The sequence below is a fragment of the Tamandua tetradactyla genome, chromosome 18 (genome assembly GCF_023851605.1).
Source record: "Tamandua tetradactyla isolate mTamTet1 chromosome 18, mTamTet1.pri, whole genome shotgun sequence".
In the NCBI taxonomy this organism is placed as follows: Eukaryota; Metazoa; Chordata; class Mammalia; order Pilosa; family Myrmecophagidae; genus Tamandua; species Tamandua tetradactyla.
Window position 1 is genome coordinate 28,300,358 of NC_135344.1, and position 26,963 is coordinate 28,327,320.

Sequence of the window (26,963 nt, forward strand, 5' to 3'; positions counted from 1 at the left end):
AGCATGAACAATTTAGAAAAAGATAATTATTTTTTCAACCATCCTACATTTATTAAATTGTAGTTAACTAGCAGTTCACCAAAATACCATATCTAGGTGTTTTCATTTTAGTCACTTGAAAATATAACTGCCCTTTGCCTCTTAACTGCTATGATCTTAATTTATACAACTGTAAAATCAGTAGTCATATTCTATCAATGTTACCATTAGAATTCAGTATCATTTCAAAACAAGAAAATTTAAATATTTTAACAAACAACAACAACAAAAAACCCTGGGGTGGGGGGGTGGAAGGGACTGACAGTTTATGTATAAATACACAGGCGAAAAGATTTAATTTCTGGTTTCTGGAAATATTTTTCTACTTTATGAGTTAACCCATCATATTTCTGTATTCTATTGTAAAATGTATTAATAATTTCATAACAGGGAACTTTCACAATGGTTTTCTCTCCAGGGATGCTAAGTAGATGTATTTAAGGGCAGCAATCATAATATATGATAGGTGCTGTAAACTAGTAAATTATCCAAACAATATCACCTGGAAAAAATCTCTAAATTACAACAGTTAAACATGAACTTAGTTTTGTAATCTAACCCCATAAATCCAGTAAGAATATACTTAGAAAACTTATGATAAAGAGTATACTTACAAAACTGCGCTTGCCAGAATGTGAAGTTGTTGATAATGATGGTGTTAAATAATAATCGATAGGTCCTTTCTTAGTCGTATTAAGTGCTTTAAGATTGCAGAAACATACACTTATAAGGGTAAGATGAAATGGCATCTTCACATTCACCATATTTCGAAAAAGCTTCATAAGTATTTCAACCATTGGGGTCATCACATCATAATTTCCTAAATAAAGTGTTTAAAAGACAATATCTAAACACATTATATAATAATTATTATGATCTTAATTCTGAAAATACTGCTGATCAGAATTAGATTAGAATAGGGAATTATATCACTTCAACATCATGTACTAAAGTGGGACAATTCAACATTAATACTAAACACCAAATGAGTTACAATACTCAAAAGATTTGAGATATGGGATTTCTCGGCTATGGTAGAATGAAGAAATTGGAAAATCTTTTCCCTAAAAAACTATAAAATTGGACAAAATTGTCAAAAATAACCATTTCCGAGATCTGGAAATGAACCAAAGGCAAGAAAAAGTGAAGAATGTTGATAAGGGTTGATTTATGAAAAGCTGCTAGAATTTAGATAAGAACAGTGGGAGACAGCAACCTTATTAGCTGGGGCTAATTCACATCCCCCTTTATCGAGCAGCTCAGCTGTCAGACAGGACAGACTTGATTTGGGACAGAGGGCAAAAGCCTACATTCAGCAAAATTATCAATAAAATTAGCTAATTTTTATGAAACAAAAAGGGAAATCCCACAGGTCTGCTAGCTGAGATTGCCTTTGCAGAAAGGGTGAGCAAAAGATCAGTGGAACTGAGATGCAAGAGTACTTCAGTGGTAAAATTCTCACCTGCAACAACCAAAACCCAGGTATGATTCCTGGCCCATTGACTTCAAAAAAAAAATTTCAACAAATAGTGCCACAATAACTGGATACTCAAATGGAAAAAGAATTAAATGTGACCCCCACCATATAGCATACAAATTAAAAATAATAATTAAAAAAAAAGATCAGTGGACCTGTCTGAAATTTAACCAGATCTGAAAATGAGTGAGACACAAAGGGACTAGATAAGCTATACTCACAAACTTAGATGGCTGGGAGCTTACAATCACATGGAGGGAAGACAAGATCAGAGAAGGCTCAAGCTCTCCACACATCATTGACTAGGGGAGCTATGTGCACACACAGGGGAGATGCAAGAGAGCCTAGTAGAAAGCAAAAGGCAAGGCAAAGCAGACTTAAAAATGTCTTGGGACAAAATGGCGGCTTAACAATGTGCACATTTTAGTTCGTCCGTCAGAACAACTACTAAATAACCAGAAACAGTACAGAACAGCTCCTGGGGCCACGTCAGTGACCAGATACACAGAGTACCCCAGTCTGGACCAGTTGGACCAGCTGTGAGCCCCCACAGAACCATGAGTTCCCAAAGCTGTGGCAGCCGGCGCCCCTCCCTCACAGGCCGCGTCCCAGAGGGGAAAGGAAAGGAAATTGACCAGCAGCAGGGACTGAGCACAATCAAACGCCAGTTGTGGAATTAATTAACAAATTCTGACTACTAAAAATAGGACCCCAGCTTAGGTGAACCTGGTCAAAGCAGAGGTTGCTCATTTTTGCCCCAGCGCCAAGAGGGCAGGGCTGGCGGAAAAGGGGGGAAAAAAAAAGAAGGAAACAGAGGTTTTTGTGGCTGTGTTTCTACAAAGGCTTGACTGCCTTTGGATATAGCAGCAGGACTTCTCAGGCTGCAACTGCCCCAGGCATAGGCAGAAGTCAGCTCCTTTGGGGGCTTGTCTGGAGCCTGTGCCTTCCCCAGGGGAGGGGTGAAGCCCAACTCAGGTGGAATCCCCCCCTCAAGGAATTCAGACACCAGGGCTTGGAATTTGAAGCCATTAAAACCAGCCTACAACCTCTCCTCTGTCTCCACCACGCCCCCAGCAGGTGGAGTGTGCCAAAGATAAAGGTACTGCATCATCTTATGCTGGTGGGACCTGCAGGCAGACAAGCGCCACATACTGGGCAGGATAAGAAAAACAGAGTCCAGAGACGTCACAGGAAAGTCTTTCAACCTGCTGGGTTTCCACCTCAGGGAAAACCGACACAGGTGACTCTTTCCTCCGGATAGGAGGCCAGTTTGGTCTAGGAAATCTGGCTGGGGTCTATAATATCTAAGTAGAGCCTCCTAAGGGTGGGGGAGGAAGGCACCATATAAGCAGGGCAAGAAACAAGAAAAAAAGAACTGAAAAATTCTCCTCTGTTAAACAAAACTTAAGCTAGAGGTCCAGATTAAGCTGAACTGAATGTCAAAGAACAGATAGACAACAATTTCATCCAGCAAGAAAACCCTAGGTAAAAGAACTGAAAGCAATCTCCAGAATAAACTAATTAAGGTAATTAAATGCCTAGACACCAGCAAAAAATAACAAATCACACTAGGAAAATTGAAGATATAGCCCAGTCAAAGGAACAAACCAACAATTCAAATGACACACAAGAGGTGAAATAATTAATTCAGAATATACGAACAGACATAGAAAACCTCATCAAAAACCAAATCAACAAATTGAGGGAGGATATAAAGAAGGCAAGGAATGAACAAAAAGAAGAAACTGAAAGTCTGAAAAAATAAATCACAGAACTTATGGGAATGAAAGTCAAGGTAGAAGAAATGAAAAAAACAAAGGAAACCTACAATAATAGATTTCGAGAGACAGAACATAGGATTAATGAACTGGAGGACAGAACATCTGAAATCCAGCAAGAAAAAGAAAATATAGGGAAAAAAATGGAAAAATATGAGCAGGGACTCAGGGAATTGAAGGACAATATGAAGCGTACGAATATACGTGTTGTGGGTGTCCCAGAAGGAGAAGAGAAGGGAAAAGGAGGAGAAAAACTAATGGAGGAAATTATCACTGAAAATTTCCCAACTCTTATGAAAGACTTAAAATTACAGATCCAAGAAGTGCAGCATACCCCAAAGAGAATAGATCCAAATAGACATACTCCAAGACATTTACTAATCAGAATGTCAGAGGTTAAAGAGAAAGAGAGAATCTTGGAAGCAGGAAGAGAAAAGTAATCCATCATATACAAGGAAAGCCCAACATGAATATGCACAGATCTCTCAGCAGAAACCATGGAGGCGAGACGACAGTGGGATGATAGATTTAAATTATTAAAAGAGAAAAACTGCCAACCAAGAATTCTATATCCAGCAAAACTGTCCTTCAAAAATGAGGGAGAAATTAAAACATTTGCAGACAAAAAATCACTGAGAGAATTTGTGACCAAGAGACCAGCTCTGCAAGAAATACTAAAGGGAGCACTAGAGACAGTTATGAAAAGACAGAAGAGAGAGGTGTGGAGAAGAGTGTAGAAAGGAAGACTATGAGTAAAGGTAAAAAGAAGGAAAATTAGATATGACTTATAAAATCCAGAAGGCAAAATAGTAGAAGAAAGTACTACCCATGCAGTAATAACAATGAATGTTAATGGATTAAACTCTCCAATCAAAAGACATAGTCTGGCAGAATGGATTAAAAAACAGGACCCAGGGGCGGGCCGCGGTGGCTCAGCGGGCAAAGTGCTTGCCTGCTATGCCGGAGGACCTCGGTTCGATTCCCGGCCCCAGCCCATGTAACAAAAACGGAGAAACAGAATACAAGAAAATGTTTAAAAGATGTTTCCCTTCCTTCTATCCTTCCTTCCTTCTCTCTGTCTTTCCTTAAAAAAAAAAAAAAAAAAAAAAAACAGGACCCATCTATATGCTGTCTCTACTCAAAGGACCTGAGGGCAAGGACACAAATGGACATTCACACACCAATGTTTATAGCAGCTTTATTTACAATTACCAAGAGATGGAAGCAACCAAAATGTCCATCAACAGACGGTTGGCTAAACAAACTGTGGCATTTACATAAGATGGAATATTATGCAGCTGTAAGACAGAATAAAGTTATAAAATATGTAACAACATGAATGGACCTTAAGGACATTACGCTGAGTGTGAATAGCCAGAAACGAAAGGACAAATACTGTATGGCCTCACTGATATGAACTGACATTAGTGAATAAACTTGGAATATTTCATTGGTAACAGAGACCATCAGGAGACAGAAACAGTGTAAGATATTGGGTCATTGGAGCTGAAGGGATAGAAGGAATACAGACAATATAAAAACTCAGAAATGGACAGCACAATATTACCTAACAGTAATACAATTATGTTAAAACACTGAATGAAGCTGCATATGAGAATGATAGAGGGAGGAGGGCTGGGAAATAAATGAAATCACAAAGTAAGATAGATGATAAAGATTGAGATGGTATAATCTAGGAATGCCTAGAGTGTATAATGATAGTGACTAAATGAACAAATTTAAAAAATGTTTTTGCATGAGGAAGAACAAAAGAATGTCATTACTGCAGTGGCTGAAAACAGATGGTAATTAATATTTTAAAATTTCAACTTATATGTGAGACTAAAGCAAAAAATGTTTATTTGGTACAAATTATACTTTGACTAGTGCATCTCCTAATATAACTTATGTAGATAGTTGGTTGAACACCTTAAGTACATGGAACTTGGTATAGAACATGAAATTTTGTTGGTTTGTCCAGGTGATGCCTTAATGAATCCCAGAATGATTTGATCAGCGAGTGGAAAAGTATTTGCAAAGTGAGAATGGGGGAAAACTCAACTTCCCCAAGTTGAATTCTTTTTTTTTTTTTATTAATTAAAAAAAGAATTAACAAAACAATTAGAAATCATTCCATTCTACATGTACAATCAGTAATTCTTAATAACATCACATAGTTGCATATTCATCATTTCTTAGTACATTTGCATCGATTTAGAAAAAGAAATAAAAAGACAACAAAATAAGAATTAAAACAATAATAGAAAGAAAAAAAAAAACCTATACCTCACATGCAGCTTCATTCAGTGTTTTAACATAATTGCTTTACAATTGGGTAGTATTGTGCTGTCCATTTCGGAGTTTTTATATCCAGTCCCGTTGTACAGTCTGTATCCCTTCAGCTCCAATTACCCCTTCTCTTTTTTTTTTTTTTTTTTAATTAACGGAAAAAAAGAAATTAACCCAACATTTAGAAATCATACCATTCTACAAATGAAATCAGTAATTCTTAACATCATCACATAGATGCATGATCATCATTTCTTAGTACATTTGTATCGGTTTAGAAGAACTAGCAACATAACCGAAAAAGATATAGAATGTTAATATAGAGAAAAAAATAAAAGTAATAATAGTAAAATCAAAACAAAACAAAACAAAACAAAAACCTATAGCTCAGATGCAGCTTCATTCAGTGTTTTAACATGATTACTTTACAATTAGGTATTATTGTGCTGTCCATTTTTTGTTTTTGTATCTAATCCTGTTACACCGTCTGTATCCCTTCAACTCCAATTGGCCATTATCTTACCCTGTTTCTACCTCCTGCTGGACTCTGTTACCAATGACATATTCCAAATTTATTCTCGAATGTCTGTTCACATCAGTGGGACCATACAGTATTTGTCCTTTAGTTTTTGGCTGGATTCACTCAGCATAATATTCTCTAGGTCCATCCATGTTATTACATGGTTCATAAGTTTATCTTGTCTTAAAGCTGCATAATATTCCATCGTATGTATATACCACAGTTTGTTTAGCCACTCTTCTGTTGATGGAGATTTTGGCTGTTTCCATCTCTTTGCAATTGTAAATAATGCTGCTATAAACATTGGTGTGCAAATGTCCGTTTGTGTCTTTGCCCTTAAGTCCTCTGAATAGATACCTAGCAATGGTATTGCTGGGTCATATGGCAATTCTATATTCAGCTTTTGGAGGAACCACCGAACTGCCTTCCACAGTGGTTGCACCCTTTGACATTCCCACCAACAGTGGATAAGTGTGCCTCTTTCTCCGCATCCTCTCCAGCACTTGTCATTTTCTGTTTTGCTGGTAATGGCCATTCTGGTGGGTGTGAGATGATATCTCATTGTGGTTTTGATTTGCATTTCTCTAATGGCCAGGGACATTCAGCATCTCTTCATGTGCCTTTTGGCCATTTGTATTTCCTCTTCTGAGAGGTGTCTGTTCAAGTCTTTTTCCCATTTTGTAATTGGGTTGGCTGTCTTTTTGCTGTTGAGTTGAACAATCTCTTTATAAATTCTGGATACTAGACCTTTATCTGATATATCATTTCCAAATATTGTCTCCCATTGTGTAGGCTGTCTTTCTACTTTCTTGATGAAGTTCTTTGATGCACAGAAGTGTTTAATTTTGAGGAGCTCCCATTTATTTATTTCCTTCTTCAGTGTTCTTGCTTTAGGTTTAAGGTCCATAAAACCGCCTCCAATTGTAAGATCCATAAGATATCTCCCTACATTTTCCTCTAACTGTTTTATGGTCTTAGACCTAATGTTTAGATCTTTGATCCATTTTGAGTTAACTTTTGTATAGGGTGTGAGAGATGGGTCTTCTTTCATTCTTTTGCATATGGATATCCAGTTCTCTAGGCACCAGTTATTGAAGAGACTGTTCTGTCCCAGGTGAGTTGGCTTGACTGCCTTATCAAAGATCAAATGTCCATAGATGAGAGGGTCTATATCTGAGCACTCTATTCCATTCCATTGGTCGATATATCTATCTTTATGCCAATACCATGCTGTTTTGACCACTGTGGCTTCATAATATGCCTTAAAGTCAGGCAGCGCGAGACCTCCAGCTTCGTTTTTTTCCCTCAAGATGTTTTTAGCAATTTGGGGCACCGTGCCCTTCCAGATAAATTTTCTTATTGGTTTTTCTATTTCTGAAAAATAAGTTGTTGGGATTTTGATTGGTATTGCATTGAATCTGTAAATCAATTTAGGTAGGACTGACATCTTAACTATATTTAGTCTTCCAATCCATGAACATGGTATGCCCTTCCATCTATTTAGGTCTTCTGTGATTTCTTTTAACAGTTTTTTTTGTAGTTTTCTTTATATAGGTTTTTTGTCTCTTTAGTTAAATTTATTCCTAGGTATTTTATTCTTTTAGTTGCAATTGTAAATGGGATTCGTTTCTTGATTTCCCCCTCAGCTTGTTCATTACTAGTGTATAGAAATGCTACAGATTTTTGAATGTTGATCTTGTAACCTGCTACTTTGCTGTACTCATTTATTAGCTCTAGGAGTTTTGTTGTGGATTTTTCCGGTTTTTCGACGTATAGTATCATATCATCTGCAAACAGTGATAGTTTTACTTCTTCCTTTCCAATTTTGATGCCTTGTATTTCTTTTTCTTGTCTAATTGCTCTGGCTAGAACCTCCAACACAATGTTGAATAATAGTGGTGATAATGGACATCCTTGTCTTGTTCCTGATCTTAGGGGGAAAGTTTTCAATTTTTCCCCATTGAGGATGATATTAGCTGTGGGTTTTTCATATATTCCCTCTAGCATTTTAAGGAAGTTCCCTTGTATTCCTATCTTTTGAAGTGTTTTCAACAGGAAAGGATGTTGAATCTTGTCAAATGCCTTCTCTGCATCAATTGAGATGATCATGTGATTTTTCTGCTTTGATTTGATGATATGGTGTATTACATTAATTGATTTTCTTATGTTGAACCATCCTTGCATACCTGGGATGAATCCTACTTGGTCATGATGTATAATTCTTTTAATGTGTTGTTGGATACGATTTGCTAGAATTTTATTGAGGATTTTGCATCTATATTCATTAGAGAGATTGGCCTGTAGTTTTCTTTTTTTGTAATATCTTTGCCTGGTTTTGGTATGAGGGTGATGTTGGCTTCATAGAATGAATTAGGTAGTTTTCCCTCCAGTTCAATTTTTTTGAAGAGTTTGAGGAGAATTGGTACTAATTCTTTCTGGAACGTTTGGTAGAATTCACATGTGAAGCCATCTGGTCCTAGACTTTTCTTTTTAGGAAGCTTTTGAATGACTAATTCAATTTCTTTACTTGTGATTGGTTTGTTGAGGTCATCTATGTCTTCTTGAGTCAAAGTTGGTTGTTCATGTCTTTCCAGGAACCCGTCCATTTCATCTAAATTGTTGTATTTATTAGCGTAAAGTTGTTCATAGTATCCTGTTATTACCTCCTTTATTTCTGTGAGGTCAGTAGTTATGTCTCCTCTTCCATTTCTGATCTTATTTATTTGCATCCTCTCTCTTCTTCTTTTTGTCAATCTTGCTAAGGGCCCATCAATCTTATTGATTTTCTCATAGAACCAACTTCTGGTCTTATTGATTTTCTCTATTGTTTTCATGTTTTCAATTTCATTTATTTCTGCTCTAATCTTTGTTATTTCTTTCCTTTTGCTTGCTTTGGGGTTAGTTTGCTGTTCTTTCTCCAGATCTTCCAAGTGAACAGTTAATTCCTGCATTTTTGCCTTTTCTTCTTTTCTGATATAGGCATTTAGGGCAACAAATTTCCCTCTTAGCACTGCCTTTGCTGCATCCCGTAAGTTTTGATATGTTGTGTTTTCATTTTCATTTGCCTCGAGGTATTTACTAATTTCTCTTGCAATTTCTTCTTTGACCCACTCGTTGTTTAAGAGTGTGTTGTTGAGCCTCCACGTATTTGTGAATTTTCTGGCATTCCGCCTATTATTGATTTCCAACTTCATTCCTTTATGATCCGAGAAAGTGTTGTGCGTGATTTCAATCTTTTTAATTTTGTTAAGACTTGCTTTGTGACCCAGCATATGGTCTATCTTTGAGAATGATCCATGAGCACTTGAGAAAAAGGTGTATCCTGCTGTTGTGGGATTTAATGTCCTATAAATGTCTGTTAAGTCTAGCTCCTTTATAGTAATATTCAGATTCTCTTTTTCTTTATTTATCCTCTGTCTAGATGTTCTGTCCATTGATGAGAGTGGGGAATTGAAGTCTCCAACTATTATGGTATTTGTATCTATTTCCCTTTTCAGTGTTTGCAGTGTATTCCTCACGTATTTTGGGGCATTCTGGTTCGGTGCATAAATATTTATGATTGTTATGTCTTCTTGTTTAATTGTTCCTTTTAATAGTATATAGTGTCCTTCTTTGTCTCTTTTAACTGTTTTACATTTGAAGTCTAACTTGTTGGATATTAGTATAGCCACTCCTGCTATTTTCTGGTTGTTATTTGCATGAAATATCTTTTCCCAACCTTTCCCTTTCAACCTATGTTTATCTTTGGGTCTAAGATATGTTTCCTGTAGACAGCATATAGAAGGATCCTGTTTTTTAATCCATTCTGCCATTCTATGTCTTTTGATTGGGGAATTCAGTCCATTAACATTTAGTGTTATTACTGTTTGGATAATACTTTCCTCTACCATTTTGCCTTTTGTATTATATATATCATATCTGACTTTCCTTCTTTCTACACTCTTCTCCATACCTCTCTCTTCTGTCTTTTCAGTTCTGACTCTAGTGCTCCCTTTAGTATTTCTTGCAGAGCTGGTCACTTGGTCACAAATTCTCTCAGTGACTTTTTGTCTAAGAATGATTTAATTTCTCCCTCATTTTTGAAGGACAATTTTGCTGGATATAGGAGTCTTGGTTGGCAGTTTTTCTCTTTTAGTAATTGAAATATATCATCCCACTGTCTTCTAGCCTCCATGGTTTCTGCTGAGAAATCTACACATAGTCTTATTGGGTTTCCCTTGTATGTGATGGATTGTTTTTCTCTTGCTGCTTTCAAGATCCTCTCTTTCTCTTTGACCTCTGACATTCTAACTAGTAAGTGTCTTGGAGAACGCCTATTTGGGTCTAATCTCTTTGGGGTGCACTGCACTTCTTGGATCTGTAATTTTAGGTCTTTCATAAGAGTTGGGAAATTTTCAGTGAAAATTTCTTCCATTAGTTTTTCTCCTCCTTTTCCCTTCTCTTCTCCTTCTGGGACACCCACAACACGTATATTTGTGCGCTTCATATTGTCCTTGAGTTCCCTGATACCCTGTTCAAATTTTTCCATTCTTTTCCCGATAGTTTCTGTTTGTTTTTGGAATTCAGATGTTCCATCCTCCAAATCACTAATTCTATCTTCTGTCTCTTTGAATTTATCATTGTAGGTATCCATTGTTTTTTTCTATCTTTTCTACTTTGTCCTTCACTTCCATAAGTTCTGTGATTTGTTTTTTCAGTTTTTCTATTTCTTCCTTATGTTCAGCCCATGTCTTCTTCATGTCCTCCCTCAATTTATCGATTTCGTTTTTGAAGAGGTTTTCCATTTCTGTTCGTATATTCAGCATTAGTTGTCTCAGCTCCTGTATCTCATTTGAACTATTGGTTTGTTCCTTTGACTGGGCCATGTTTTCAATTATTTGAGCGTGATCCGTTATCTTCTGTTGGCGTCTGCGCATTTAGACAGATTTCCCTGGGTTTGGATCCAAAAGTTTGTAAGATTTTTCTGTGAAATCTCTGGGTTCTGTTTTTCTTATCCTGCCCAGTAGGTGGCGCTCGTGGCACACGTTTGTCTGCAGGTCCCACCAGTAAAAGGTGCTGTGGGACCTTTAACTTTGGAAAACTCTCGCCGTCCAGGAGGTTCGCTAGCCGAAGCGGCTTGGAAGAGTGCGAGCCGGCCCGGGGTCTGAACGCGGGGAGGGTTGCTGGCCGCCACAGCCCGGGAAAGCGCCCGTCCGAATTTCCTAGTCGGCCCGGGGCGACAAGCATGGCGGGAGGGCGTCAGCGGCAGCGGCCCACCCGGGAGAGTGCACGTTCCCGGGGAGTCACGGGTTTGGAAGGGGCCTCCCCCACCCGTCACCATTCTCCGCGGCCTGGGGGTTTCCGATCCAATTCTCTCAGTTGGTCCGGGGGGCCGCGCGTGGTGTGGGCGCCAGCCGCCGCTGTTTCAGGGGACCGCCTTTCCAATTCTCCCAGCTGGCCCGGGAAGGGGGAAGGGAGTGACTGCGGCCGCTTGCCGCCCCGCCCGGTGAAGCCCGCACGCCTCAGTGATCTCACCCGAGCGGCTTCTCTCAGCCAGCCAGCTGTTCCAGGATGGGGTATGCTGTCTTTTTTTTCTCTGTTGTGGCTTTGGGAGCTGTTCTGTATCGTTTCTACTCCCCTAGTAGCTGTCCTGGAGAAGAAACTAAGATCCGCGTGTCTTACTAAGCCGCCATCTTCTCCCTATCCCAAGTTGAATTCTTGATATTCTCACAAGCAGAGTGGGCAACCAAAGCTATAGGCTGAGCCCCCAGTCTTGGGGTCTGTTCATATGAAACTTAAACCCACAGGGGATAGGTCAAGCCTTCTTAAAATTAGGCCTAAGAGTCACCCCCAAGAGAACCTCTTTTGTTGCTCAGATGTGGCCTCTCTCTCCAGCCAACACAGCAAGCAAACTCACCACCCTCCCCCTGTCTACGTGGGACATGACTCCCAGGGATGTGTATCTTCCTGGCAACGTGGGACAGAAATCCCAGAATGAGCTGAGATAGAGCATCAAGGGATTGAGAAAAACTCTAGAATGAGCTGAGACCCAGCATCAAGGGATTGAGAAAACCTTCTCAACCAAAAGGGGGAAGAGTGAAATGAGACAAAGTGTCAATGGCTGAGAGATTCCAAACAGAGTCGAGAGGTTATCCTGGAGATTATTCTTACGTATTAAGTAGCTATCACCTTGTTAACAAAGATGCAATGGAGAGGCTGGCGGGAACTGCCTGAAAATGTAGAGCTGTGTTCCAGTAGCCATGTTTCTTGATGATGACTGTATAATGATACAGCTTTCACAATGTGACAGTGTGATTGTGAAAACCTTGTGTCTGATGCTCCTTTTGTCTACCTTGTCAACAGATGAGTAGAAGATATGGAATAAAAATAAATAATAGGGGGAACAAATGTTAAAATAAATTTAATTTGAAATGCTAGTCATCAATGAAAGGGAGGGGTAAGGGGTATGGTATGTAAATTTTTTTTTCTGTTTTTATTTTTCTGTTGTCTTTTTATTTTTTCTGAATTGATGCAAATGTTCTGGGAAATGATCATGATGAATATCCAACTACATGATGATATTGTGAATTGCTGAGTGTATGTGTTGGAAATGTTTGTGTTTCTTTCTTGTAATTTTTTTTTTAATTAATAAAAAATGTTTAAAAAATGGCTTGAACTTTTAAAGTGCTTTGCAACCCATGCACAGATCCATCAACAGAAGGTAAAAGCCTTCCAGATTCTAAGTATTTGAGCAAATCCTTTGCTCAGTCATTGGCCAATCACTAAGCTATGCAGACACAGTCTTAAGAAGACAAAATGAAAAATAAAAATGAGAATTTTTTAAAACTGGGCAGAAGAATCAGTAGCTACACATTATAGGTAGGACAGATTAAGTCTAGACAAACTACAAAAAAGTAAAACAGAAAAAAACCCAAATCTAGAATTGTATTAATATGTTATCTAAACTTCTCAACGAAATATAACACTGTATGCAAAGAAAGAGGAAAGTGTAATCCATATTCATGGGTGGAAAAGCACTCTACAGAAACTCATTTTGAGTGGGCACAGATGCTGGATTCAGCAGACAAAGACTTTAATGGTCACTATTATAGATTATTTTCAAAGATTTAAAGAAAACCATGTTGAAAGAAGTAAAATATGATAAAAAGGGGACTCTTTCTTTTTATCAGAGAAGTTGTAGGTTTACAGGAAAAAAATACAGAGCTCCCAAATACCACCCAATTATTAACACCTTGTGTGGCACATATGTTACAACTAATAAAAGAACATTTTTATAATTGTAATGTTAACTGTAGTCTATGGTTTCATGTTAGGGTTCACTGTGTTGTACAGTCATATGTTATTGATTTTTAAAATTTTTATTCTAGTAACATACATGAAACCTAAAATTTCCCCATTTAACCGTATTTACATATAGAAATCAGTACTGTTAATTACATTCGCAATGTTGTGCTACCACCACCACCATCTATTACCAAAACTTTTCCATCATCCCAAATAGAAAATATACAATTCAAGCATTAACTACCTATCCCCTATCCACACAAAAGGGAATTTTAATAAAGAAATAGAACTAATCACATAAAACAAATGGAAGTTCTAGAGTTTAAAGTACAGTAATCAAAATGAACACTAAAAATCACTAGATGGGCAACAGCAATTTTGAGATAACAGAGAAAAAATCAGTGAACTTGAAGTTATTTTATTAACAGAAATTATACAATCCGAAAAACAAAGAAAAAAAAGATTGAAGAAAAATGAACAAAACTTCATGGACCTATGGGAAAACATCACACCTACTAACATATGTGCAACAGGAGTCCCAGAAAGAGAGGAAAGTTTATCTGAAGCAGTAATAGCCAAAAAACTGTCAAATTTTATTTAAAAAAACAACAACAACATTAAATCTACAGAATCAAGAAACTCAAGGAAGGATAAAGAATGTGGATAAACACAAAGAAATTGCACACTTCAGACACTTTAATCATACTGCTAAAAGAGAAATAGACTAATGACTCATCATATATAGGAGAACAACCATACAACTGCCTGCTAACAATTTATTCCTCTCAGCTCCAATTTCACCCATTAGTACCAGCTCTGTGATGATGGGCTAAACTCTTTAAAATTTTTTACAGTGAAGATAATGTTAAGATTTGTCAGTAGAGAGCCCTGCAGAAGCACTGCAGGAGTAAGGGGGGCTTCTCTTCCTGGTTCCAATATATTGCTATTAACTTTTCCCTGCACCTGTTTCAGAGTCTGTTTGCAGTACATATGTGTGGGGACATCTACACAATGCAGTCTGGCATACACAGTTCATTGGCAGCCTCATGATCCCAGCCCTGGCCTAGTGACTACTTTACCATGGCCCTACCAACTCAAACACTGGATGCTCCGGGCTAGAGCCAGAAACAGCATTCTGATTCCCTCTACACAACCACCCTAATGCCGTGACACACCACAGCCTAGACGGTTGTTTCCCCTAGCCCTTCATGTGCAGACTCTATGCCTTCTAGCCTTGCAATGGCAGCAGAATAAGATTCCTTCTGCACAACCACGCACCAGTCTCAGCTTGCTTGCATACAGGAGAGTTGTTTTCAGAATCCTTCAAACATGAATACCATATACCCCAGCTCATGCACTACCTTGCCAGCAAGCGAGCTCCCAACACATGACTCCCTCTGCATGCCCACCCACTGGACTCAGCTGGCTTATAGATCAGAGGGTGGTTTTCTCTTTGCTCAACAATTGTGGGCAAGCTCCAGGGCAGGTAACTCAAAGGTTTTCTTTACCATCCAGTGTTCTGCAACCACACTTTCTCTTTAGAAAAGGCAAAAAGGAGATTTTTCCAAATGTGTCTTTCCTTGGGTACTTTTTCTCAGCCCCAGCATGCCCTTGAGAGCTCTCTTTATACCTTTAAAGCCATTGCCCTATCATAGTATAATAATTCTTTATTTAAAACTTCCCTTGCTCAAATTACTACATAGTTATGGTCTCCTAAGTAGAATGAGATGATTAACAGAATTAACAGCCGACTCCTCATCAGAAACAATGGAAATCAGAAGGCAGTGAAATGACATATTCAAAGTATAAAATACTGTCAAACAAGAATTATATATGCAGCCAAACTATCATTCAAAAATGCTGCTGTTGGATGGAATATTCCATAAATTTTAGTTTGGCAGTATTCCACTCTTCTTTTCAAGTTCACTTAGAACATTTTCCAAAAACCATATATGCTAGGCCATACAATGTCTCAATAAATTTAAAAGGATTTAAGTCATTCAAAATATGTTCTCTAATCAAAGTGGAATTCAATTAGAAATCAACAGCAGAAAGAAATTTGGGGAACCCTGAAATATTTGGAAATTGAATAGCAAATTCTGAAATAACTTTAGAAGCCAAAGAAGGAATGAAAAAAAATTTTTAATTATTTTGACCTTAATGAAAAATGAAATACAATATAAAAACTTACAGATGCAGGTAAAGTACTGCTTAAAGGGAAATGTATAAATTAAACTTAAATTATTAGGAGAGGCTAAATCTAAAATAAATAATCTAAGTTTCCATCTTAAGAAACTAGAGGGTGGGGGGGGAGGCAAATTAAACTTAAAACAAATAGAAAGAGAAAAATAAGGATCAGAGAAAAAAAATCAATGAAATGGAAAAGATAAATATAATAGAGAAATTAATGAAACCAAAAGTTAGATCTTGGAAAAGACCAACAAAACTCATAAACCTTTATTAGAATGACCAAGAAAAGAAAGAGAAAATACACAGATTACCAAATTCAGGAATAAAAGAGGGGCCATCACTACAGATCCCACAAAAAGGAAAAGGATTATAAGGAATATTAATAATTTCAAGCCAACAAATTGGCAACTTGGATGAAATGCACAAATTCCTAGAAAGTCACAAATTAACAAAACTAATGCAAAAGAAATAGAAAATCTGCATAGAATTAGAACAGAAAAAGAAATCAAATGATTATTTAAAAATCTTCCCACAAGCAAAGGCCCAGGACCATTTGGCCTCACTGGTGAATTCTATCAACTATTTAATATGAAATAACACTAACCCTATACAAATTCTTTCAGAAAATATAAGGAAAGGGAACATTTTCGAACTCATCCTATGAAACCAATTTTATGATGATACCAAAGCTAGATAAAGACATTGCAAATGCAGATGAATGCATTTCATCAATGCAGATGAATATCCCTCATCAGCAAAGATGTGAAAATTCTTAATAAAACATTAGCAAAAGAAATTCAGCATCACTTAAAAGAAGATATACATGATCAAGTGGGCTTTCTCCCAGAAATTAAGATTAGTTTAACATCAGCAAAAGGCACATGATCATTTCAATAAATACACACACGCACAAAAAAAAAAAAAAAAACACATGACAAAACCTATTCCCTTTCATAGTAAAAACACTCAACAAACTAGGAATAAAAAAGGAACGTTAACTATCTGGTGAAGGGCAGCTACAAAAATCCTACAATCAACATAATACTGAAAGATGAAATGCTTTTTTTCTAAAATTGGGAACAATCCAAGGATAGCCACTCTCACCACTTCTATTCAGCTTTATACTGGAAGTATAGCCAGTGCAGTAAGAGAGGAAAAAGAAATTAAAGATGCATAAATTTAAAAGTAATAAGTAAAATTCTCTTTAGTCACAAATGCTAATATTCTCTCTTTATAAAATCTTAAGGAATCTAGGGTGGGCAATGGTGGCTCAGTGGCAGAATTCTCACCTGCCATGCCAGAGACCTGGGTTCCTAGAGCCTGCCCATGCCAAAAAAAAAAAAAAAAACTTAAGGAATCTAACATAAGAACAAAGAGTTTAGGAATCAGGATAAAGAATTCATACCCAAAAATCAATTGTATTTCTACATACTAAAAATAATCTATAAATTAAATTAAGAAAAGTTTTCATTCACAACTTTTCAAAAAGAATATCAAAAAGAATAAAACACTTATAGAAATAACATAAACAAAAAGAAGTTCAAGCCCTGTGCACTGAAAACTACAAAACACTCCTGAGAGAAATTAAAGATAAAAAGAAAAAGAGAGGTATGTAGGATGACTTGATAATGTGTAAGAAAGCAATTCTTCCTAAACAGATCTTCAGAATCAACTCAATCCTTTTTGAAATTTCAGAAAACTTTTTTTTGGAGAAACTTACCAGCTGACCCTAAAGTTTATAATGGAATGTAAAAGACCTAGAATAGCCAAAACAATTTCAGAAGAAAGAACAAAGTTGAAGAACTTACCCCATCTAATTTCAAATCTTATAACACAGGTACAGTAATTAAGACTGGATGGAATTGTAATAAGGATAATACATAGACTAATGGAACAAGTATGTCAAGAAATAAACCTTTATATTACAGTAAACTGATTTTCAACAAAGGTGCCATGGCAACATGGCAATGCAATGGGAAGAAAGCAATCTTTTCAACAAATACTGTTAGAATAATTATATACCCTAATGCAACAGAATGACCCAAGACCTTTACCTTATACCATATATAAAAATTAACTCAAAATAGACCTAAATGTAAAACCTAAAATTATAAAACTTCTAAAATAAAATAGAAGAAAATACTTAGGCAAAAAATTTTTTGATAGGCACCAAAAGCATATCCATAAAAGAAAAAAAACACTATGAAATATCACTATACACCCACTCACTAGAATGAATATTCAAAAAGACAGACAATACCAAGAGTTGTTGAGGATATGGAAAAACTGGAATCCTCATGCATTGTTGGTGAGAAAGTAAAATTTCACACTCACTTTGGAAAAAAGTCTGGCAGTTTCTTAAAAAGTTCACCTTACTAAATGACCCAGCAAATCCATTCCACGTAATCTACCTGAGAAAAATTAAAACATATATTCATCAAATTACCTGCATGCAGGTGTTCATAGGAACATTTTAAGTAACAGCCAAAAAATGAAAATAATCTAAATGCCCACAAAAACTTATCTTCTGCTGCATAATTACTGATCATATTTTTGCTCTCTTTGAATCTGGGAAACACTTTTAACTGAGTCTTTACTTTTATGAAAGGAAAGATAAGGAAAGGAAGGGGAAGATGGAAGGGAACGAAAGAAAAGAAAGTCTGAAGTGAAAATTCCTGGTAGAATAAAAGTACTTAATTGCTTGCTAACTCCCTATGAAGGCTTTCCATCCTTGGTGCATATATTTTTAACTCAAAGTTCTTTTATTAAGAGTTCAACCTGCCAATTAAATCCTTAGAAAATTAGTCCATACCTGACCCTAACTTCTGAATTACATGGGATGGAATAGGGCACTGACGGCTCTCACGACTACAGTGCTTCTCAGATGAATACCTACGGATTATTAATCTTAAAGTATGTGGCTTCCTTCCATCTTGACATACTCTAAAAATAAAGAAAAAACAGAAACAAGGAATTATAAGAAGTATTACCTAAATATTTTTTAAATGGTGTAGCACCTCATTTATCTAAAGTTACCAGATTTGGTAACTATAACAATATAGTAAATAACTGAGTAGTAAACAGTAAGAGCCCCTAAATAGCTCAAATAAATTATACAAAGTCTATGCACTAAAGCGATGAAATTTTAAATGGAAAAATCTCAGGCTTTACTCAGAAATGCGTGCCATCAGACCAGAAATAAGAAAGAATTACAACAGTTATTTTATAATCCCAGTCCAAAGCATAACTAAAAGCACTATATTAAAATCAAGAGAAAATTTAAGAAACTGAGAAGCATTCACTGTCAGAAACAAATAAGAGAAACATGACAGGAGAGAATTTCTTACAAAATGAGATTACAAAAAGAAAAATTTTTACAAAGTAAGATTACTACTGTCAAGGTAAGGAGCATTGCCCAAACAATCCAAGAGATCCAGTAATATCACCATATAATGGTATATTAGAATAATAACTTGAAAGTTCAATTATATACTATATTTAGGAAGGTAGCAAATGTTCATTCATCTTAAAAAGAGTTCCATCTAAATGGTGTTAGGTTTTTGTGTTAATAACAAAAGTTTCAAAGATATGGAAAATGCAATTAAAAAGTAAAAAATCTAATTACTGGAGAAGATAAATGTCATTAAAGGACAACATTTTTCTTCTTACATGTATGACAATGTATATAAAACCAAATCACAAACATAAAATGCAAAGTAATACTTTTTATGTACACTGTTAAGCATACTCAAATCGAAGATTCTATACTGGAAAAATTAGATTTTTATAGTAAATGATTTTTTTCTATTTATTACTTTATCACAAAACTTTTGATTGCTGTTTTATTAGAATAATAAAATGCCATAAATGGTTCCTGTAAACATGATACCAGTTTAAATACGTTTAAATATGTTCCAGTAAAACATGTTCAACTAAGTAATTATACAATCCCCAAAATGTGATTTAATTCATATAACTAATTAAGACATACTAAAAAAAAGTTATAGTCTAAAGCTTGAAGGATTAAAAATTATCTGATTTCACACCTCTTACATACCTATAAATCCTCATTTACTCCAGAAGGAAAAATACCTTATTTAAATAAATCATATATATACACACACATATAGTTATATTTTTGCCGATCACTTAGATGATGATATATCTCACTCACTAAAGTAAGAGCCCGTGGTTGGGGGCAAAGGGGAAGCAGCAAGCAGGGATATGGATCAACACTTAGTAAATACCTGGTATCTCACAGGTTTAGCATACCTAGTCTAATTTCTGAATTAATCCTTCAAATAGGGAAAGCACAAAACTTAAATTTCTTGTGGTTTTCTCCATGTGCAGAACTGTTTCCAATGGTTAGGAATTTCAGAGTAGTCTCATATTTAGCTGAAGCAGAATAGAATGACCCAGTTTCACTAACACACAAGATCAGCCTGAGTTATATATCACTGGAGCTGGGTCAAATTAACCAGACCCAGTTGCAAGTAGCAAACGATAAGTTGCATGGCTATCAAATATGACAGCAAAGTTGTAAGAAACTTCCCTTCATCAGTTGTCTGAGACTTAGCATCATCCCAAAACTATTTCCTCTAGTCATGGTTAGCCTGCTAGTATCATTTTAAAAGTATGCACACCCTAGATGGGCCATGGTGGCTCAGCAGACAGAGTTCTCGCCTGCCATGCCAGAGACCCGGGTTCAATTCCCGGTGCCTGCCCATGCAAAAAAAAAAAAAAAAATGAAAACTTAAGATCAAAAAAATATATACACACCCTAAACTGTTAGGCCCCCTGAGAGCCCATTACAGAAATTTATTAACAAAAAAAGAATCAAAGGAATGTAAAGAAAACAGATAATGCTTTCCTATGAAGTATGCAGAAATACAAACTGTGGCAAAGAAGCATAAGAAACTAAATTTCTTATTCAGCCTATGCTATGCTAGTCACATATTCATAATTTCAGTTGACACTCTTTAATGGACTTAGAGATCAGTAACCCTGCACACACCTGGAATCACTCACACTGCTCACATAGCCTCATTTAGCTATTCTTTCATTTGTCCTAACCCTATTTTCTTTCACATTGTCTGAGACAAAGGAGATAACACGAATTCTTCTGCTTCTTTCCTCATCATTGCTCTTAATAATGTTCTATCTTAACTATCACAAATTTATATACCTGTTCCTGTAAAGAGTTTTAGTTCTGTGACAGAATTATTACTTTCTGCCTTTTTCTTCTTATTGAAAAGCAAATTACTATTAGATTCAGTGCAAAGACTTTGTAACTGCCATGAGGAAAATTCCCTTCTTGCTTAAGGACTATTATAGGTTTAGGAATTCTAGAAATATCCATAAAACCCATTTAGATAACTGTCAGCAGCTTAAGACCAAAAGAAGAAAACTGATTAAATTTAGTTAAGAATTCTATTCTACCTTTGCAATAGTGTTTGAGAAATCCAGTGATAAATGATCTATATTTACATTGTTTAATCTCTAGCTAAACTGAAAAGTACAAGATAGAACATCGAGTATTCTTTCTGTACAATATATGTAGATTGGATATATGGGAAGAGTTGGCAAAATGGAAACTCACCTGTTCAAAAGACTAACAAGTAGCTCTTCGATCTTTTTTTTAGCTTCAACTTCTGATGAACACTTTTTAAATGAATCTTCTTCACTAAAGGACTACCAAAGAAGCACAAATAAGGATTATCATAAACCCAAGTTACCAGTGTCTATGTCAAGCAAATATTTGACACATTTTTTACTAACTTAAGTCTCGGTGCTTAGTTTGAGCCATTTAGTTCACTTTCATATTAACTCTTTATCTGCAAGTTACTGTACTCCACTAGAAAGTGCACTGGAAGTCAAGGTTTGTTGTGAAGATTAAATTTTACTAAGCACTTAGTAAAGTGCTTGTAACACAGGAAGAAATCAATGTCAACTGGGTGATTGTACCTTTCCCATTTCCCAAATCACTGGACTACTCTGAAAACAAGATTTTTTAAAAGGTAAAGTAGTTTGCTTCATAAGGAATATAGGCTATTAATTCATTGTGTTCAAAGTAGCTATTTTGAAACTTTAAATATTAATGCCTAGATTCAATTTTAAGACTATTTATTAATTAAATATAATAAATCAAACTCCTCATACTAAAGGGATTATGTACTAGCGTAATAAGCAGTAAGAACTGGGTACTTAAACTAGAAATCTTCATCTCAAATAACGTGACAACCGGTACTTAACTAAAATAAATATCATTATCATGAAAAAACAAACAAACAAAAATATATATCATTATCATGTACCTGAGGTGGTCCTGAGGGTATCACAGGAGTGTTATCCTCCCCCAAACTGAGCTTCTGGATACGCTGAGCAACTGAAATTCCTAATTCCTTTTCTAATATTTTGGAAGGAAAGGTTTGGAGATCATGAACACTACTGATACCCAGTGCTTCAAGGCGTTTGGCTGTTTTATAGCCAATACCTAAACAGAAAGAAGTGTATACAGCATTAGCATAACCTTTCTCCTTAAAATAAGGCTAATTAAAATATATATACTTCAACTTCATATTTAAATTCTATAATTAATATTTTCTAAGAACAGACTTTATTACAAATGATACATTCTTCTTCTATTCAGGGCTCCTCAGTTATACGAACGAACCGCTTTGAAGCTGTCTTAACATGTAGTATAATATTATGAATATGCAGACAGCCAACAAATCCTGCCTTGATAAAATGAATATTTTACTATCTGTTTCCATAACACTGTGAAAGTATTCAGCAATCAAGGCTATTATTCATGTAAAGAAAGGCTGTCATTAAAGCAATTAAAATTAAATGGCTTGTATTTCTTAGCTAACTTAATTCCAATACACATTTATCCACAAGTCATATTTTACTTCCAATATATCCAGAATAAAACCATCCAGAATAAAACTAAGAAACAAAACAACAACAAAAAGTAACAGAACTGCTATCACAAATTGCTTGTACTAAAACGCAAACATACTTTAGTCATGGGAAAATAGACAATTTACTGCCCTTTATGACTGCCTCTCACTCTCACTCTCTTTAAAAATTAATTCTATAGTTATCTGATTTCCTTGACAATAAAAGCAGTAAATCAAAGGAGATGAGTGTGTAGAGGTGAATTATTAATGTGGAGTGGTAGATAGTTTCACAGCTGAAATAAAAGAGAGCTGGCAATTTGGCATAAGAGAAAATAAAGCCTGTAAAAAGCAGATACAATAATTAAAAAAAGAAAAGCCAGTAAGAATGTTTATCAGCATAAAGTCTTCAATTCATTACAACCTGACATAGTAACTGTTATTCTGAACACAGACCCATAGTCATCCCAAGACTTCAAGTTATAGTTATATTAAAGAATGCAAGGCAGTATATGATACATTTTGGAACCACTGAAACTTAAGTTAAAAATTCAAAGTTATGACAACTAAAAGTTAAGTTTCAGTTGTCTTAGAAATTCAATTCCATAGAATTCTATTATTATAACATTATTAGAAATTCATTTTCAAAGAATTCTATTATTATAACAACATATTCCCCAGCAACGCCATAGAAATGAACTTTAACATATGTGTTACTGATGTTCTTCAAAGATACACTTCCCATGACCTGAACTGGTCATTAATCAGTTTCCTTACCTTTAAAATGAACAACTTGACTTAAGAAGATTTGGAAGATCCCTTTTTGCACAAATATTTCATATAATTCCAAAACAGAAAAATTAAACAAACAATTTCCTTCTCTGAATTCAATGAACAGTGTAAAAATATGAGCCAGGAACTGGAAATGAATAAAATACCTTGTTTCCAGGTTATAATTTTTATAATCATATTGTAACTATAAGAAAGTAGATAAAACTACAAAAATACTTCCACTTATTTCCTAACACAGAGTCACTCCATAATACTTTTATTTTCTTGAAGAGCCAAACATACACTCTAAGAATTAATTATAATCGCATCTATAATTTTTTAAATTAAAGAAATACAATAAAAACAACATACATATATATATATATTTTTTTTTTTTTTCCAAATATATGTCTTACCAGGCATTTCCTTTATGTGGTTCAAACTATGAATGAGATGTTGACAACTTTCAGGTAATAAAACTGTTTGTTGGTTTGGTTTAAAGATGCCAGAAACTAATTTTGCCAATAGTTTGTTAGAAGCCACTCCAGCACAGCCAGTAAGACCCAGCTGATTATATATGGCTTCCCGCATCTCTGCCGCAATCTGAGATCCAATAAGTAGTCTGATGTGCAAAATATCATGTAGGTTTATAGCTATAAAAATAGTGAATGTCATTAAATGTCACAATAAAACATTTTATTTTCTCTTTATTTTTCTTTTCACAAAAGCCTATATTCACTGCACTACCACCACCATACTACTAACCACTTGACTAATCTCCTTCACAGAAACACTGTAAACAAATAAAAGTGAATTATAAGGGCCTACTGATAGTAAATGCATAATGGAAGTACTTAATGATTAGCAGATTATGAAAAGTGCTCTTCTAAAAAAATTCCTAATATCAATAGTAAAATTTTTACTTATATTTACCCGCAAGTAAACATAAAAATATTGTTATATAATAAGAAACCATTATACCTTAAAAGACCTAAATCTAAACTTTATGTACTAGCCATATATACTACTGAAAACACTAAGTATTTAAGAGATCTTTTATAAGAAGTAGAATGGGAGTAGGGAAACTATATAAGAACAAATGTTCTTAGGTGTGCCAATGCTACTAGAATTGTAAGACTAACCATATCATGAGACTCATGTTAGATAGAAGTACTTGAGGATGAAGTATTTTGATGTCCGCAATATACTTTCAAATGCTCATCATTCAATCAATAGGTAGTGACAGAAAGCAAATGTGGCAGTGATAAAAACTTGTAGATCTACAGGAAGTGCATAATGGGTATTCATACTTCTATTTCCTCAACTTCTCCAGGTTTGAAAAAACTTCAGATAAAATCTCGCAGGGAGGAGGAATTCATAAACAATTGGACATTTTCTTTTTAGGATATAAAACCTAGCCCTCTGTAATCTATTTTAAGCAATAAAATCTGAGTTTACTTGAAAACAAATTTGTAAGGGACGAAAAAGCATAGTTACAAAAAGCACATGAAAAGCTTCATGTCTTCATCTACAAGAGAAGTGCAACTCTATACCTTTTCTTCTTTAACCCAAAGAGGTAGAGATTGATCACCAGCTCTCAAAGAAGGGGCAAAAGAGGAAACATATGCTGAGCCCTAAAAGCAATAGGATCAGGGCAAATCTTACAAAAAAGCAGAGTAGCTTATCTTCTAAGGGGTATGACATGGGAGTAACCAGCAGAGTCACAAGATGTCTAAAAGTCCAGATATTCATTGGGGCTTATTGCATTCTATTTTTAAATACAATTATCCCAGGAAACACCATCAGTCATTTACACCTTAATATGTGAAGATGAACACTTGCTTTCTTGCTTAATGTTGGCAAAACTTTTTGAATTGATTAAATAGGAGCTTAGGGAAGACACAGCAACAGGGGAGGTAGGCCTGGCCGAGATTCCAAAGGACAACTTGGAAAAAAATAACATGAGGATCTTAAGGCCTCAGGGGAGTAGAAGAGAACAAATTAAAGAGGGGTAACAGGCAAATTTAGCCTACTTCAGAATTTTGCTTACAGACAGTTTTAGGAGGAGTAAGAGTAGGATTGAAATTTATTCCCTAGAGCAAACAGCCATTTTTTTTTTACAGCCAGTAACTTAAAGAGCTTTGGTGCTTAAAAATAGTAACAGGTGGACTGTACCAGCAATGAAAACTGCACAGAGCATTGAGCTACATATCATCAAAATCTCATTTTCTTAATTAGAATATGCAAATATATAGCCAAAAACTAGAATACAGGTTACTATGGGCCAGGTAAGGAATGTACCAGTTATTAATGGAGTTTCTGTTTGGGTTGACGGAAAAAGTTTGGGTAATAGATGGTGGTAAGGTAGCACAACATTGTGAATGTAATTAACACTACTAAATTGTGAATTTGAAAGTGGTTAAAATGGGAAACTTTAGGTGGTATATATGTTACCAGAATGAAAATTTTTTTAAAAAACCCATAAATGGTGAACCCTAATGTAAATTGTGTACTATAGATAATAGTATAATAAAAATCTAATTATCTGCAAATTTAATAAGGAAAAGCAATACTTAGTTTTAGTTATCCCAGACATATTACTAAATATAGCTATACCATCAAGTCACAAAACTTTCAGAATAATACAGCCAAATCACTGAACAATAAAATATGTATGTACTTTTAGTTACTAAATAGAAAATAGAAAGAGCTCACTCACACTGATTATTATATACGTGACCTGACACAGTGACTAGAGAATGTTCATCACTTTGAAGCTGTTGTAGTCTCTTCTTAACCATTTCACTTAGATCCACAAAATTTTCATCAAATCCAAGTCTCTCAACAACTGGGCTAAATTCTTCCAATAACTCTAAATTGAAATAATATTGGAGACACAAACGTAACCAAAATAGAACTGGAATAGACTTAACTATTCTGGGCTTAAAAAAATACATCAGGTCTATACTTTTCTTTTTGTATGGGCAGGCTCTGGAAACTGAACCCAGGGCTATTCTTTAAAATGGAAACTGGCAAGTGGTGGTGAGGATGTGGAGAAATTGAAACCCTCATACGCTGTCAGTGGGAATGTAAAATGGTGTAGCCACTGTGACAGTTTGGTAGTTTCTCAAAAAAATCAACCATAAAATTACCATATGACTCGGTAATTCCACTTTTTTCCCAAAGAGAGAAAACAGGAACTCAAATAGATACTTGTACACCAATGTTTACAGCAACATCATTCACAATAGCCAAAAGTGGAGGAAACCCAAGTGTCCATTAACAGATGAATAGATAAACAAAATGGGGTATTAAATCCATAGAATGGAATATTATTCAGCCATAAAAAGGAATGAAGGCCGGTGCAAAGGTGGCTCAGCAGGCGGAATTCTCGCCTGCCAGGCCAGACCAGGTTTTATTCCTGGTACCTGCCCATGTTAAAAAAAAAAAAAGGAATGAAGTTCTAAAACATGACACAAAAGGATGAGACCTGAAAACATTTCACTAAGTGAAATAAGCCAGACACAAAAGGACAAATATTATACGATTCTACTTATACAAAAATATCTAGAATAAGCAAATTCATAGAAACAGAAAGTGACTTAGAGGTTATCAAAGGCTGGGGGTAGGAAGGAATGGGGAGTTATTGTTTAATGAGCACAAAATTTCTGTTTGAGGTTGAAGTTATGAAAAATTCAGTAATGGATAGTGGTAAA

At 35.5% G+C, this 26,963-nt stretch overlaps 1 protein-coding gene across 9 annotated transcripts in view; it reads right to left on the reverse strand.

Annotated features, from left to right (window-relative positions):
- The window catches only part of POLI (DNA polymerase iota), an 81,747-nt gene that overhangs the window by 44,011 nt on the left and 10,773 nt on the right, over window positions 1-26,963 (reverse strand). For 6 of the 9 annotated variants that reach the window (XM_077135428.1, XM_077135427.1, XM_077135432.1 and 3 more), the window contains 6 exons: window positions 25,967-26,119; window positions 23,664-23,900; window positions 21,892-22,070; window positions 21,177-21,268; window positions 18,390-18,520; window positions 654-859 (listed from right to left, as the gene is read on the reverse strand). In XM_077135428.1, coding sequence (XP_076991543.1) covers window positions 654-859; window positions 18,390-18,520; window positions 21,177-21,268; window positions 21,892-22,070; window positions 23,664-23,900; window positions 25,967-26,119 — 998 coding nt within the window. Of the gene's footprint in view, window positions 1-653; window positions 860-1,737; window positions 1,861-10,908; window positions 17,989-18,389; window positions 18,521-21,176; window positions 21,269-21,891; window positions 22,071-23,663; window positions 23,901-25,966; window positions 26,120-26,963 lie in introns of those variants that run through there. The other 3 variants (XR_013165111.1, XM_077135435.1, XM_077135433.1) reach the window with 3 other exon arrangements.